Below are 13,503 nucleotides of genomic sequence, written 5' to 3' on the forward strand. Positions count from 1 at the left end.
CTCTCCCTTTTCTCTCTCCCTTAAAGCTAAAATACCAATTTCTTTCTGTACCCTTTAATAAAATGTCTCTGAAGCTACAAAACTAAAAAGAAACCCTATCCTTCATGTTGGTCTGTATCTATTAAATTCCCCCTCTGTACGATCTAGACTGGGCAGAGTGAGTGACCTTTTCAGTTAGAACTACCATCCACAAATGCTGTGCCGCCCTGCCTCACTGAAACTGTGAATGATTCATTATTCTGCTGAATAGGACAGGGCATTGGGGGAGAGGGAAACTCAATTGTGTTGGACCATTAGAAAAATGCATTAGAAAACTAGAAGCAAATACAGAATGGAACTAACAACAACACATGCCAAAGACACAGCCCATGTTATTGCAAACAGCTCTTATTACAGCACTCGATACTCATTAGATACAAGCTTCCAACTACTGACCAGAACCAACTCCTGGCATGGCTACAGCACAGCTAATAGAAGACCTGCTGTTTTTTTAACTCCTAAGTCTCATTTGCCTCTATAACATTTGGCTACATATTTGAATGTGTCCTTTGCTGTGTAGAAATGCCATATAAAGTCAAACAACAACCTTGCAGACCGCCACAGGAAGAGGAAGTACAAGCAGGAATTGCCATGTTCACCAGGAAGTGAGAGAACAGGGCCTCTTGACTTTTTTTAACTGTGCCCTTGACTGGGAGGAAGTGAAATCTGTTACTCACGCCTGTTTTAGGCTTTGAAAATAAAAAAGTGTAAAAAATAATGCAGTATCCCATTCTCCACAGGTTAACTACAGATATACATTTTTCTTAATGCCATAATGAAAGTATTCCTGAATGTTTGCTGTTTGAATTGAACTAACTTTGACTTGGGATGCACAGTGCACTCCGGGCACTATTTTTGGCAGTATTATTTCCTGTCCTCTCACAGATCTTTGCTGTTGCAGAATGCCTGGCTGGTGTTCTGGAGGATGATGTAATGTTTTATCTGCTCCCCTGGGCCTGCTGGCTGCTGGAGTCACACCGAGTCAGTCTGATCAAGCTAGGTAGCCACAAACAGAGACGAGGGGCAAAAGCAATCACATGGTTACCCTTTACCCTTTCACTAAGGCTTTACATTCGTTTGCAGCTTTCTCAAAAATCCCAAGACTGTTCAATGTTAAACTTCACTTACCCGGATACAATAGGAATTGCATCGGTTTGTTTTTCTTTACAATCTTGAATGTCCTTGGTCCTTTCGTTCTGCATGACAATGGCACTGGAAATAGAAACAGGGATATGGAATTGTCACAGTGGTTTGAAATGCACTGTATCACAAAGTGTTTTGTCAGCAGACGGAACTGGGCCAGGTCAGGCAGACTGGGGTGTAGGTGGTGCTGTTGTCTGCTCCAGAGAAGGCAGGCAGGGAGAGTTACAGTAACCACGTCTCCCCTTGGCTGCCATGACCATTGGAAGAAGCATCAGCTAACAGCAGACGTGACCCTCCACCAGTGTATGGGAATTATTAATCAAACAACTTCCAGCCTAACTGCATCATCCAACCCCTTTTATACACTGACTATATCACTGTCACACACTGCACAGCACACAGTAGTGCTCCCAGCGGTCAGTAGCACATGTCAGAGGCATTGAACAGCATTATATACAAGCAGGATCATTACAAATGCAAAGTTGAGGGTTGAATTATGTTGCAAACGGGCTGGAACGCACTCTGGACATTCCTCAGTCTCAGGGTCCCTTCTAAGGCAATCTCAGCAGGGTGGGGTTTTTAGTTACTTTTGTACATTTTTAAGTGATTTGCACATACATTGCTTGCAGTGCCAGTAATGTGGATTGTGTCATGATTTAGAAATATGAAAAAGACAGCTGAGAGTTAAGGTCCACTACACCCAGCTACGCCCTTACAAGAATGTCCAAATGCACATGCATACATGTTGGAAACACAGGTCTGCCCTTATAAAATTGATTCATTTTGCAAGGTGGTGATTTTGCAGTATTACATGCATTTCCCATGACTGTGCTATGAAAATCAAAATACCCCCCAACAGGGTATAACACTGATGAAGGCACTAGTCGACACATTTGTCTATTCAACGTATAGTTTTGAATGCATTTTAATATCTGTATGGGTGAGACATGGAGCTGCTATTGGCTTGGCTGGAAGAGATCCTCCTTTAACCTTAACATCAGCGCAGCGTTTCAAACACTGATGACCGAAACGGCTGTCATAGGCTGTGCTGCTGCGCGCCTCAACCTCACACGGACCTCATCAAATCTGGGCAGGAGAGTGACCAAAATGAACAGCATAGGATGAATAATGAAGGAAGCTGCAGGAAGTGATGCGCTGCGCAACAGAGAGAGCATGTGCTGGGTTCACTGACTCCTGCACTCACACTGCAGGAGTGCAGAGGGAGAAGGGAAGAGCATGGGGGAGGAGGGTGTTGACCCAGTGAAAGACACGTAGTTCCTCTTATGAATACACTGAGAGTGAATGAACTTTAATAGCAAGGCAGGAAGTGGTGCACTGGTTCTGTACAGAAGGCTTTTCGGTAAGGACAGAGATTGTGGTTTCAGTTTTGTGAGCTAATTCATTTGGACTGTTGATCTCTAGTCTTTAGAGCGATGTCATAAACTAGATCTAGAAGCCAGTGCTTGTCTTTACTGTGGTAAGGGTATCGACTCTAAACAGTGCTATCTGCTCCAGACAGGAAGCAGTTAACTCCGTCCCGCTGAAAAAGAAGCTGCTTGTACTTCCTCTCATTTTTGTCATTTTTGGGCCTACAGTGGAGTTTTCCTTTTAAGGCAGCGCGTGGGGCCAGGTTCATTGTGGAGTTAACCCTTTACTGGCCCAGCTCAATCCTAGTGTGTCCTCATAAGGAGACTGTGAACAGGCTGGCTGCAGGGGTGACGTCAGGCCAGAAAGGAACACACAGTACTGGCAGGTGAAACTGAAACGCCATTGCTGCGCTCAGTGTGTTTATTGAATGAAACAAATAAAAGATTTAAACAAAAACAGCACACGGCACTCGAGGCCAAAATAAACAGACAAACAAAACTAACACTTAAACAAACAGTGGACTAACAAGACAAGCAAACACGGTGAGTCAAAACAAACAAGCATCGTGCTGGTCCTTCTTATTAATTATTCTTTTCCTTTATTTTCCTCTCCTTCTCTCTCTCCCATTCTCTACTCACTGAACACCCAACCCTGAGTGAGTGAAACACTGCATCTTTTATGCAGGTGTACCGAGACTCGATTGCTAATCAATCATTCAATTTGGAATCTCGGTACATCTGCACGTGAACTAATTTGTGCACTTCCCCATGCTCACATACAAACACCCCTTTTAATCTGCATGTAAAGTGCTTGTGCCATCCTTGTGTCTAAATACAATTATATATTTGAAATCACGTGTGTTACACAGACCCATTTATATCCCGTACACCAATACCTATACACCAACATAAAACACAAAATATGCACAAGGGCGGGGCACACTGCCACAGAGACCCATAAAGAACCATAAGCAGACCACAGCATTACCAGCAACTCAATGGATTTGGAACAAATAGTGCAGTATTGTAGCTACCACTGCCCCTAGTGCCACTACATGCAATTTGGAAAGGGCTGAAAGCACCCTTTTAATAGAATAAAAAATAGGTAATGCTTTAAAACTATAAACAACTTCGGAAACACCGTAGGCACATTTAAGGGTCCAGTGTGCAGTATAGCAAACTGATGATTTTGGAGGTATTTAAGAGTTCATATATTCCAGCATCATGCCCCGGGAAGCAAAGCTCTCAGCCGGTTGTGTCTTGATAGAAGGCTTTTTTTTTTTTGACTCAGAATTTCACTGACTCCAGTGAGACAGCAGTGTAACGTGGAGCAGGCCCAGACAGCTGAGTGAGAGAGTAACTAGACAACCATAAAAGGAGAGTTTGGAGTAAAATGGGAGGGTAGAAACTGAAAGAGAGACGGGCAGAGGGAATAAGAAAAATAGACAGATAGAGATAGGGAGAAGGGGATGGCGAGACAGGGCGAGAAAGTGCAAACTCAAAGAGAAGGGTGCAGATGAAGAGTGAGAGGGGGGGCAACTGCAAACTGAACGGGAGAGGGGAAGAGAGGAGAAGAGAGATTATGGTAACTGGACTGAGAGAGAGAAAGAAAAAAGAAAGTGAGGAACAGTAATGAAGGAGGGAGAAAGGACTACATAGGAGAGGGAATGAGGGAGAGAGGGAGGGATATGAGAAAGGAAAGGAGAGTTAGTGAGGGAGGGGTAGACAGAGAGAGAGAAAAGTATACAAAAAGGATAAGTCTATAATAGGAATGTGGTTAGAGCTACTTGAAAATTGAATATCTGAGGGCAGTGGGACCACAGCAGGCAGCTTCTTAAATGAGCTGCACCCTGTTCCATGCACCCTTTACACAGCATTTAAACCTCAAATTACTGAAGACGATAAAATGGGTACATTCCCCAGGGTCTTGCATTACAACATTATCCGAGTAATGCACATTAAACACTAAACTGTACTTTTTAGAAATATTGGTATGGATCCACAGCCAAGTAGAGTGAGAAAATGCATAAATCACTTTCCTGTTTCCATCATTTGTGCCGGTCTCATATCTGGGTACTTTAGAACGGATTGAATGTAAATTATCTTATACTTTCTAAAAATAACCCCAAAGGAAAAACATCCTGAGATTCACAGAGCCGAGGAACAAAGCAGAGCTGCCATTGTAGTCTCCACTGCCCACTGGTGGGGATAAGGTGTATTACAACTCGTCACACAAAACTATCGCAACCTCTCATGGCATGAACACATTGGGAGCTGTAGTCACAAAACTGCGCAGTTTTTAATAGAAAAAAGGGAAATAATGTAAATTGTAATTTACAGGCTCCCCATGTGTGCTTAGGTTTTTTTTACTTCTAGTTTATTTTTTTCCTTTCAGAATAAAAATATATAGTGCAGATTTTGCAACGTTGGCGATCTGTCTGTCTGTCTGTCTGCCTGCTTGTCTGTCTGTCTCGTGTCCTGAGCTGCCCCTGTCTGCAGCTGCTCGGAACACAGCTGCTGTTTGTCAGCGCAGGAATGCTTGGTATGGAGGGGTGCGCTGGGAGATAAAACTCTCTAGTGAAATTACACAGTGCTGGCCTCGCACTGAACTCTCCCTCCTCCTTCAACCAGCAGAGGGATTATCGGAGAGGATGCAGTGTTGAGCCATCCCCAGTGCTGCCAAGCAACAAAGCAGACCCAACCTCAGCGAGAGCACAGATTAATGACAATGGCAATTCATTAAACACAGCTGTTCCGGGGGGACCGTAGCACGAGCGTGGATTATTCCTGATGCAGACATGCTTGGTGTAGTGAAGTGGCTACAGTAAATACTGTCAAGTGGCTTCTAAGATCCTTAAATAGCCTTGGGTGTTAAATACCACAGGCATCTTAACTAGTGTATTCTTCTTCTTTTATAGATTCACTTTGTCCATCATTTTTTGTTTCGGTCATCCCATCCTGGTGAAGTTTAAAGCACAGACTCCAAACCTTCCAGAACCAAATAATGATACCTTTATACAATAAACAAAGTTACAGGCTAGGCTTAACATTGCAGCTTCACTTCCAATCTGATTAGAGATTCGATTAGCTGGGAAAAAAATAGCTAGGCAGGGGTTTCCGGTGACAGCTGATGCTGACACGAGATTGCACCCAAAAAATTATAGCTAGTAGAAAATCTTCAGGTCTCATTGTGCGCAACTATTCTGCATTCCTGGTTTGAAGCAGCCATGTGGCCTCTGTAAAGCTCTGAAGTGTCTAATTTTCAAGTACTGCTCTTGTAACCACTATTAGAATACTTAGTAAAGATAACTGTAGTATTTCATACCCATACCAAGTTTCAGGCCTGAATTATTTTTGTCGATCTGAAGAATAAACTCAATAAACTCGTTTATTGGGTATACAAGAGATCAAGACAAAAAAGAAAAAGTTTTTACACATATATGTATAAAGATCCTCAGACTGGGACCTAGGAGTCCCGTGAGGTTGCAACTTGATTTCCGACAGCAGACCTTAACATACAGCGCTAAGATACTGAACTGAAAGGGTTAAACTCCCTTGATGGTGTTGGCGATAGACAGTCTGCATCCTAACAAAAAAAACAGCATCAGGAAACGTCAGATCTATCAAGACTAAAAAGACTTCCGGAAGTCGCTGAATGTGGTCATTTTATTCGTTATTTGATGGCAGGGTGGCGGGTGGAGAGGTTTTGGCACAGTGGCATTCTGAACCTGTTGATAATCTGAGAACAATACAGGCTGTAGTTATTTGCTGATTGCAAATAAACAGTCTTTTTACACACGGTTTCCTCTTTGTTAGAGGCTAAGGGACTCTCCTGCAATTTACAACACATCGTTTTAAAAAATATTTAAGGCAGATGTTCCAAAAATGTGGTGTGATTAGATGTAAACAAAGATTCCTCTTGAAGAAAGGTATTTTCTGGTACTTATTTGCTGTTGTTTCAGCCGCAGTGTTGATTTAAGCCCTAAAGCCCAGGTGGGCTGAACCCCACACAGTGCTGTTGAGGGGGTTCTGAGTACCTCTCTCAGTGTGTTCCTGAGCTGCTGGTAGATGTGGAGCACCTACCAGCAGCTCAGGTGTGCTGGACGATGCTTCCAGGCCGAGGCTCATCCAATCCCTCACCCCCTGCACCTCCTTGGAGAGCACCTGCGACCGAGACAGAGAGACAGAGCGACCTTATTCCACCAGCCGGTAGAGACTGCAGCAGCACACAGATTTGTACACTACATAATCTCTCAACTGGCAAAGTATCTCATTGCAGGATTCAAATTTGTAAAAGGGGGGAGGGAGGGAAAGAGGAAGACAGAGTGATAGCGGGTAGGGATGCGAGACGGGAGAGAGGGAGTAAAAGAGTCCCCTGGCCCGGCTGACCTCAGCATGATGTAAGAGCTCTCTGAGGCGCTGTGTTCACAGACGAGGCAGATAATCGAGGTTCATTGTCTTTGGTTTGCAATGATAATTTTAGGTAGATCTTTTTTAAATCCTTGTTGGCAGGCACTGGTTTGACTCTTTTTTTCCTGGATGTGGCACAAGATGGAATGATGCAGACCACAGAGCTCAGCCAATGAGGAGCTCTCAATCTGAATCTCCACGGCTGTGATCGAAGGGGAAGGCGTATGTCCAAGCGGAACCTGCTGTCTCGGGGGTCAAAGGGCAAGATTGTGGGGTGACTTGAATGGACAGCATCCAGCCTTGCTCTAGAACGTAGTCGATGGAGTTTTCTAGAAGGCAGGTTAAGATCAGGGCATCCTGGAGAAGCAAGCAGCTCCACCTGGTAGAAACGTGGCAGCTGATTGGCTGCTTGCACTGGGATGCTTTTCTCCCCCTTCCTGATTGGACAGCAGCATGCAGCAGATGTTGAAGACCTGCTTTAAGTGCTTCAGGGCATCGTTCTTCTGTTGTATGCAGCTTTTCAAAGAAGAGACTCTGCAAGGATAGCCAACAGCAAAGAATTAGACCCAGATATTTATAACCTGAAACACACCGTACTTTTCATACTGGAGTGACTTGACTGTCCCATTGTAAACAAATCTGCAAAGCATTAGAAAGCCTTGTCAACTCCTTTATGTCTTTACAACGGCACGGTTTGGAAATAGAAGAATGTTTAAAGGAGAACGGCTTTGGCAGAGTAGTACAAAACATGCATTTCAGCCCCAGGCTGAACAGGGCTGTGCTCCTCCACTAGATGGAATGCTTGGGTAACTAAAATAGGCTTCAGGTTTCACCAGGCTTCACCTGATCAGGCTTGTAATGTTGTTGAAGCTGACACCATGGGATCCTTCAAGAAGCTGCTTGAAGAGATTCTGGGATCAATAAGCTACTAACAACCAAACGAGCAAGATGGGCCGAATGGCCTCCTCTTGTTTGTAAACTTTCTTATGTTCTTACTAATTAGTAGGTTCTTCTAAAGCCAGAAAAAGCTGATGTCAGGCTGTCTTGTTTGACCCGGGGTGAGACAACACTACTGCTGTGTATTCAACAAAAAACTACCGTTGGTGACGAAGCTGAAAGACAAAGGGATATATGTAAGAGATGATTTGAACATTGAGAACTGTGCTTGAAGTATATAATGATCACTGTGTATGATAACAAGAAAGGAGCAGCCTAAAAGTGTTAGTATCGGACCCCAAAACAGGGTTAGGTTTATTTTCTCATTTTGTTCATTTTTCGGGGTTCTTAAAGGACAAGGAGCCCAATTATGTAAAACGATAAAAGTGTGCATGACTGCACTAAAACCCCAGTTCCTGAGTCTAAATGTGTTCTTGAAAAAAGGTGATCATTGTGGTTAGAGTGCCATACCATCCACTCAACCACAAGCCAAAAAACAATTCCACATTAAGACCCTTGCAATATAGTTAAAAGAGGTTACTGTTTCATGAATAAAAAACATTTAAGCCACAACAGATTTGGTTAAAATCCTTTTCTTGCAGTTAAATTAGTTTTGTAGCCCCTCACCTGTCCGACACGTTTCCTATCCCAGCAAGCAGGTCCGTGACTCGCTGACCAGCTAGTGATAAGGTCAGTCTGGCCCTTTGACCCTCGTCTGACCTCTTGGGCAGGGTGACCTGCAGCAGCTGCCGTGAGTCACAGCCCCTTAGATACACACACACACACACACGTCACTGGACTTCAGTAGAGACGGAGTCTGTAGTTCATTTATTACATCAGTGTCTAGTTTCCCTCTAACTAATTATTTTGTACCATTTACAGCTAAAATGATGGGTGTTAAACGTTTAGCCTCTATCATGAATAACTGAAACACAGTTAATTGTGTAATAGGTATTTCATTCCTCTTGAACAAACAGGGTTGTGTAAATCAGAGGGATGCAACTCTCGTCCTGGAGTGCTGTGCCATTACAGGTTTAAAAGATATAATTAAAAGATAACCGTGCTTAAGGACCTGGTCGGGGTTATGTTTCAATTTATAAAGAACAATCAGAATTGAATAGAGCTCAATTGAATCACCCTTGTGCTACATAAAGAGCTGTGCAGCTATACCCGTCGGGCTGTCAGCAGGCATGGCCAGGGCTGCCAGGCTGCAGACGTTTAGGCTGACAGAAGACAGGAAGGGTGGAGGGACCGGTCTGGTCTGGGACTGCCCTCTCCTGGGAGTCCCTGGAATCCCCTGCCTCAGGTGTCCCAGGGCTGAGCTGCAGAGCCAGCAGCGGGAAGCCTGTGCTATAGTAGAGGTGAATGTCACTGCAGCTGGCTATGGGGCTAGAGAGGTGCTGCTCTGTGAAACCTTTGACTCTTCACCTTTGTTCGCAGGGGCGAGCTCACAGCAGAACCGCTCATCCGGGAGGCCGCAGAGGACTACAGGGGAGTCTACCATGGAGGTACTGACCCCAAAGAGGAGGCTGAACAAGCCTGGGTCCAGAGATGAGTGGCCTGTGCCACTGTGGGCCTTTCCCTTTGGCACATGTGGGTAAATACAGCACAGTGTTGAAGGCCTCCAATCCTTGCCTGCGGAGCTGGTGCCCCTTGTGGCCCGAATGGGAACCTGCAGCTCTTCCAGCTTCCTGTAAGGACTTCGGCCCTTGTCTACAGTTTCAAAGAGGCTCAATGTCTACGTTTGGCCAGCGTGGCCCACAGTGACCAGGACAGACTCCAGGAGAATGAAAGAGAGCACGTGGGGTCTCACATACAGGAGTCTGGAGACACAGAGCAGGAACCCACTGGGTCTCCGTGAGACTGGGAGCCTGTGGACATCCTAGATGTGAAAGGAAGGGTTTAGTTGAGTAAAAATAAAATTTCTGCACAATTTTCTCAAAGATAGTGTTACTATAATCTCTTGCTCTCCTTACCTGTTTTGCAGCAGTATGCAGTAAATCCCATCCTTTGCGCAGAGAATATAAAGGTTCTCTGCCAGGTGGCAAACATTTCCAGGGAAACTATAAATTACCTAGAAAAATAAGAATCAAGATGTTGATACAGCATGTCTTTCATTACACGTGTAATAATCTTTACAAGAAAAACAGCGTTTTAATTTCCGTTTCGCTTCTTGGATAATGACAATCCTATATAATCATTTATAACTGCTGCATGTATCACCAGGAGCATGCTTTCTGGAATATACAATAAAGAATGTAAACAAACTGGAGTGTCTAAAGGGCATGCTTTCTCTTCAGAATAAAAAGAAGGAAAGTAATTGGGTTCAATTACAATTGTAATTCTGGTTGTAATTAACCCTGGGCGCACCTGCGTAATTGTAATTGTAATACCATATCATCAATCCATTACAATTCAATTACGCATTTATTTGTTATTCCATCATTTGTATTTTCAACCACTTTTGGCCATTTGTTTGAAAAAAATATATAATTTATATTTCTGTATTTGTACCTGAGATTTTTGCTTGGTTATTTTAATCAATCAATCAATATTTATTTTATATAGCGCCTTTCATAGTGGCCCACCATCACAAATTTTGGAATTAATAGAGTAATCTTGTTAATGTGTGGAGTCGCTTATGGTACTTTATACTGTAACTGTAATCAATATAAATAACACTGTAATTGTTATTACAATCTCAGCAAACAATTCTGTTGTCATTGTAGTTATAATTATAATTGAACTGAGGTCTCCCAAATCTCTGATTGTTGGTGCATGGCCCAGACTGCAGAAATATCATTTTAATGAAAGGTTTCAGTGACACCTGACCTTCACACACTTTTCCAGTTTGCTGTAGACGCTCACGAACTCGCTCCCGTTGCACAGGTAGATATCCAACTCGCGGCTGATCACCTGGCTTGAACCACGCACCTTCTGCCTGCTATAACCCACACAGCCGTTCAACAGCAGTGCAAAACCGACCCTATACCATAGTTAGACTTGTATTTTTCCTCATACCGCGCGGACGCTCTTCCACCAATCGCAACCTGGGACGAACGTAGAATCCGCCCATAGGATGCTATGCAACGCTTTTTATCTAATCACGGTCTGTGGGCTGTACACAATTAGCAGTGATGGTCGCTCTCTCTGTAAACCATTCCGAGGCGCAGCAATATTCACAGACCGAGCGTTTTGTTATCTTTGGACTGTAACAAGGTTGCAGTGAATGCAATGGAAAAAAGTGACCCTAGATGACATTTGACACACACCGATAGTTGCATTTAATCATAAATCAGGATTGCGGTTTATCGATCTATCAAGACAGACAGCTGTCTGTATTGAATTGTTGCAAATGTAATATTATAATACAAATACATTACTGTAAAATAATGAACTATACTTAAGATTAAACTAATAATGCATTGCGCTGTTGAATTTAAATTATTTTCAATTTAATACCATTACCAAGACTAGTGCTAAGAGGGGTCTGTGAGTGTTAAACTAGCCGAGGAATTGAAGAATGCATTTTTTTTGGCAACACTGTACAGCACTACAATACCCAGAGACATACGGGGCACAAATCCGGAAATGACGTCTCCGCCAATGCCTGTAACCGCCAGAAATTTAAACTTTGGGCGAGTCAGTAGATGAGAGACAGCGAGCTGAGTGAAACTGTATAGTTACTGCAACGGTTTTGAATTTGGACGTTGAAGATGATTCGAGAAGAAGAGTGTAAAATGTACCATTTAGAAAATCGTCTGAAGACGTATTCGGGCTGGCCATTCACTGAGGGCTGCGTGTGCACTCCCGAAAATGTGAGTACAATTCAGCAACAGAAATCTAATGACATACTGACAGTACACCTCTCGATATGCAATTGTATGTGCAATTTAAAAATCAATACCGGTAAATAGCTGCTTAGTTGTGTGGTGTCAGTCAAAACATCTAGTCAATACAAAAATCATTAACTACCGAAGACTTTATTAAAATGAATAACGAATGCATGGCGCTAGTCCGTTTTGAGGGCCTTTTTTGATTGCGATTGGCAAGAAAGACAGAAAAACACAAACTTTAGGTTTTATAATTTATTTGCATACATTTTGCTGTGCTTTTTTTTTCTCGTGTTCAGTGTTGTACGAGTTACACAGACCTCGGTTACCACTAGTCTTGAACTACTTTACCCAAATTAACATTAGCTAGTCCAAGATTAGAGCTAATCTGGGTCTGTGAAAGCAGCCCATGGTGTGCTGTGATAGACACATTGATACATGATGAGAGAACACGCTCCTGCTATAATTTAGAGAGAGTTTATAATGCGTTTCATCGTTGACCGTGCCTGAAGTTTAACTTACTCGGTTCCTGTGGAAACCTCTTTAGATGGCCAAAGCAGGATTCATCCACTGCCCCACTGAAAACAGCCCCGATGTGGCTCAGTGCTTCTTCTGCTACAAAGAGCTGGAAGGCTGGGAGCCTGATGATGTCCCTGAGTAAGTAATAACATGCATCACTGGTTTCCAGATTATCTTTTAAAAAAACAAAACCCAGTGGTCCAATGAGCCGAACTGAATAGTTACAACAGCTTCCCAAGGTATATATTGATGACATGCACAAGCTTTCATGCAGAGTTTCATTACATTTGAGGGGGATTCGTGGTATTCACAATGAGATTGTGCCAGTTGTGACCTAGGTTGTGCTAATCCATATACCACGTCCATACATTAAGAAACCTCTAATAATGATCAGGTCCTCCCTGTGAGAGTGCTTTTGTCATCTGAACTCATGAAAGGAGTTGTGTGTTCAGGCAGGAGCACCAGCGTCATTCTCCAGCGTGTCATTTCATTGCTCTGAAGAAGCCGGTTGAAGAGCTGACCTTGGAGGAGCTCATGAAGCTGCAGAAAGAGAGGCAGAAGTTTCTGATTGTAAGTGTGTTTAAGCTGTTAGTAAAATGTTATACAATTACACAATACAATGGGAGTCCTTTTCAGGCTGCATTTCATGAACACTAAATACATTGTGAGCATAAAACCCAAGGTGGAAATCCTAACTTGATTTTTATTTTTTTCAGAAAAAGACAACCAATCAAGCTATAGATAAATTTGAGCTTGCTGCAAGATCACGAAGGCAAGAGTTGGAGAAAATGACAACTGAAACAAGCTGATTTTTATAGCTTTGTATAAATTCTCTTTTTTTGATGTCTTCATCTGTGATTTCCATTTCAACTGCATATTTTTGTGTGTGTGTTATTTTTTCTCTTTCTAAATAGCCCAACCAAGAAACTTCTGTTTAATTTTTTTCACTATTGTAAGGAAAAGGGGAGGACTATTACCAAAACTAATATTTCATAATAAAACCTCAATCTCTTTAAACTTATGAAGTCATTTATAAAGGCTTGCAATTACTGTAACACATCTCTGGTCAATGAGTATTATAGGCACCTGATCACTGCATTTCTCACAAAGGTGCTTTGGAATCCTATATTTTGGTGTCCACTAGGTGGCACTGTCACGTTACAGAACCCAGATGCCAAATGAATCTGTATGAGTTTTCCTAAGGGGCTGATTTACTGAAAGACCTTCCACCCAGAATCTTGAGCCAGCAAGTGTGA

General features: G+C 42.9%; 2 protein-coding genes across 2 annotated transcripts; one reads left to right on the forward strand and one right to left on the reverse strand.

Moving 5' to 3' along the window:
• Positions 1–5,789: 5,789 nt before the first annotated feature.
• LOC117974055 (Fanconi anemia core complex-associated protein 100-like) lies at positions 5,790–11,467 on the reverse strand. The gene is given in 5 exon segments (XM_058992186.1): positions 5,790–7,396; positions 7,399–7,493; positions 9,872–9,969; positions 10,728–10,881; positions 11,445–11,467. Coding segments are annotated over 5 exon segments (624 nt in total). The 3' UTR covers positions 5,790–7,142.
• Positions 11,468–11,488: 21 nt separating this feature from the next.
• Positions 11,489–13,264, forward strand: birc5a (baculoviral IAP repeat containing 5a). Its single transcript, XM_034040174.3, has 4 exons — positions 11,489–11,713; positions 12,276–12,385; positions 12,700–12,817; positions 12,964–13,264. Exons 1-4 carry the CDS (start codon positions 11,612–11,614, stop codon positions 13,054–13,056), a joined length of 423 nt encoding a protein of 140 aa, XP_033896065.1. The 5' UTR covers positions 11,489–11,611; the 3' UTR covers positions 13,057–13,264.
• Positions 13,265–13,503: the final 239 nt, after the last annotated feature.

This window comes from Acipenser ruthenus, chromosome 19 (genome assembly GCF_902713425.1).
Source record: "Acipenser ruthenus chromosome 19, fAciRut3.2 maternal haplotype, whole genome shotgun sequence".
NCBI classification, from domain to species: domain Eukaryota; kingdom Metazoa; phylum Chordata; class Actinopteri; order Acipenseriformes; family Acipenseridae; genus Acipenser; species Acipenser ruthenus.

What these genes read in the sequence shown, in the direction of transcription:
- birc5a (XM_034040174.3), top strand. Translation starts at nt 11,612, where the DNA reads ATGATTCGAGAAGAAGAGTGTAAAATGTACCATTTAGAAAATCGTCTG. An exon ending in GCGTGTGCACTCCCGAAAAT is followed by an intron (nt 11,714 to 12,275) that starts GTGAGTACAATT and finishes AAACCTCTTTAG; the next exon opens with ATGGCCAAAGCAGGATTCAT. An exon ending in AGAGGCAGAAGTTTCTGATT is followed by an intron (nt 12,818 to 12,963) that starts GTAAGTGTGTTT and finishes TATTTTTTTCAG; the next exon opens with AAAAAGACAACCAATCAAGC.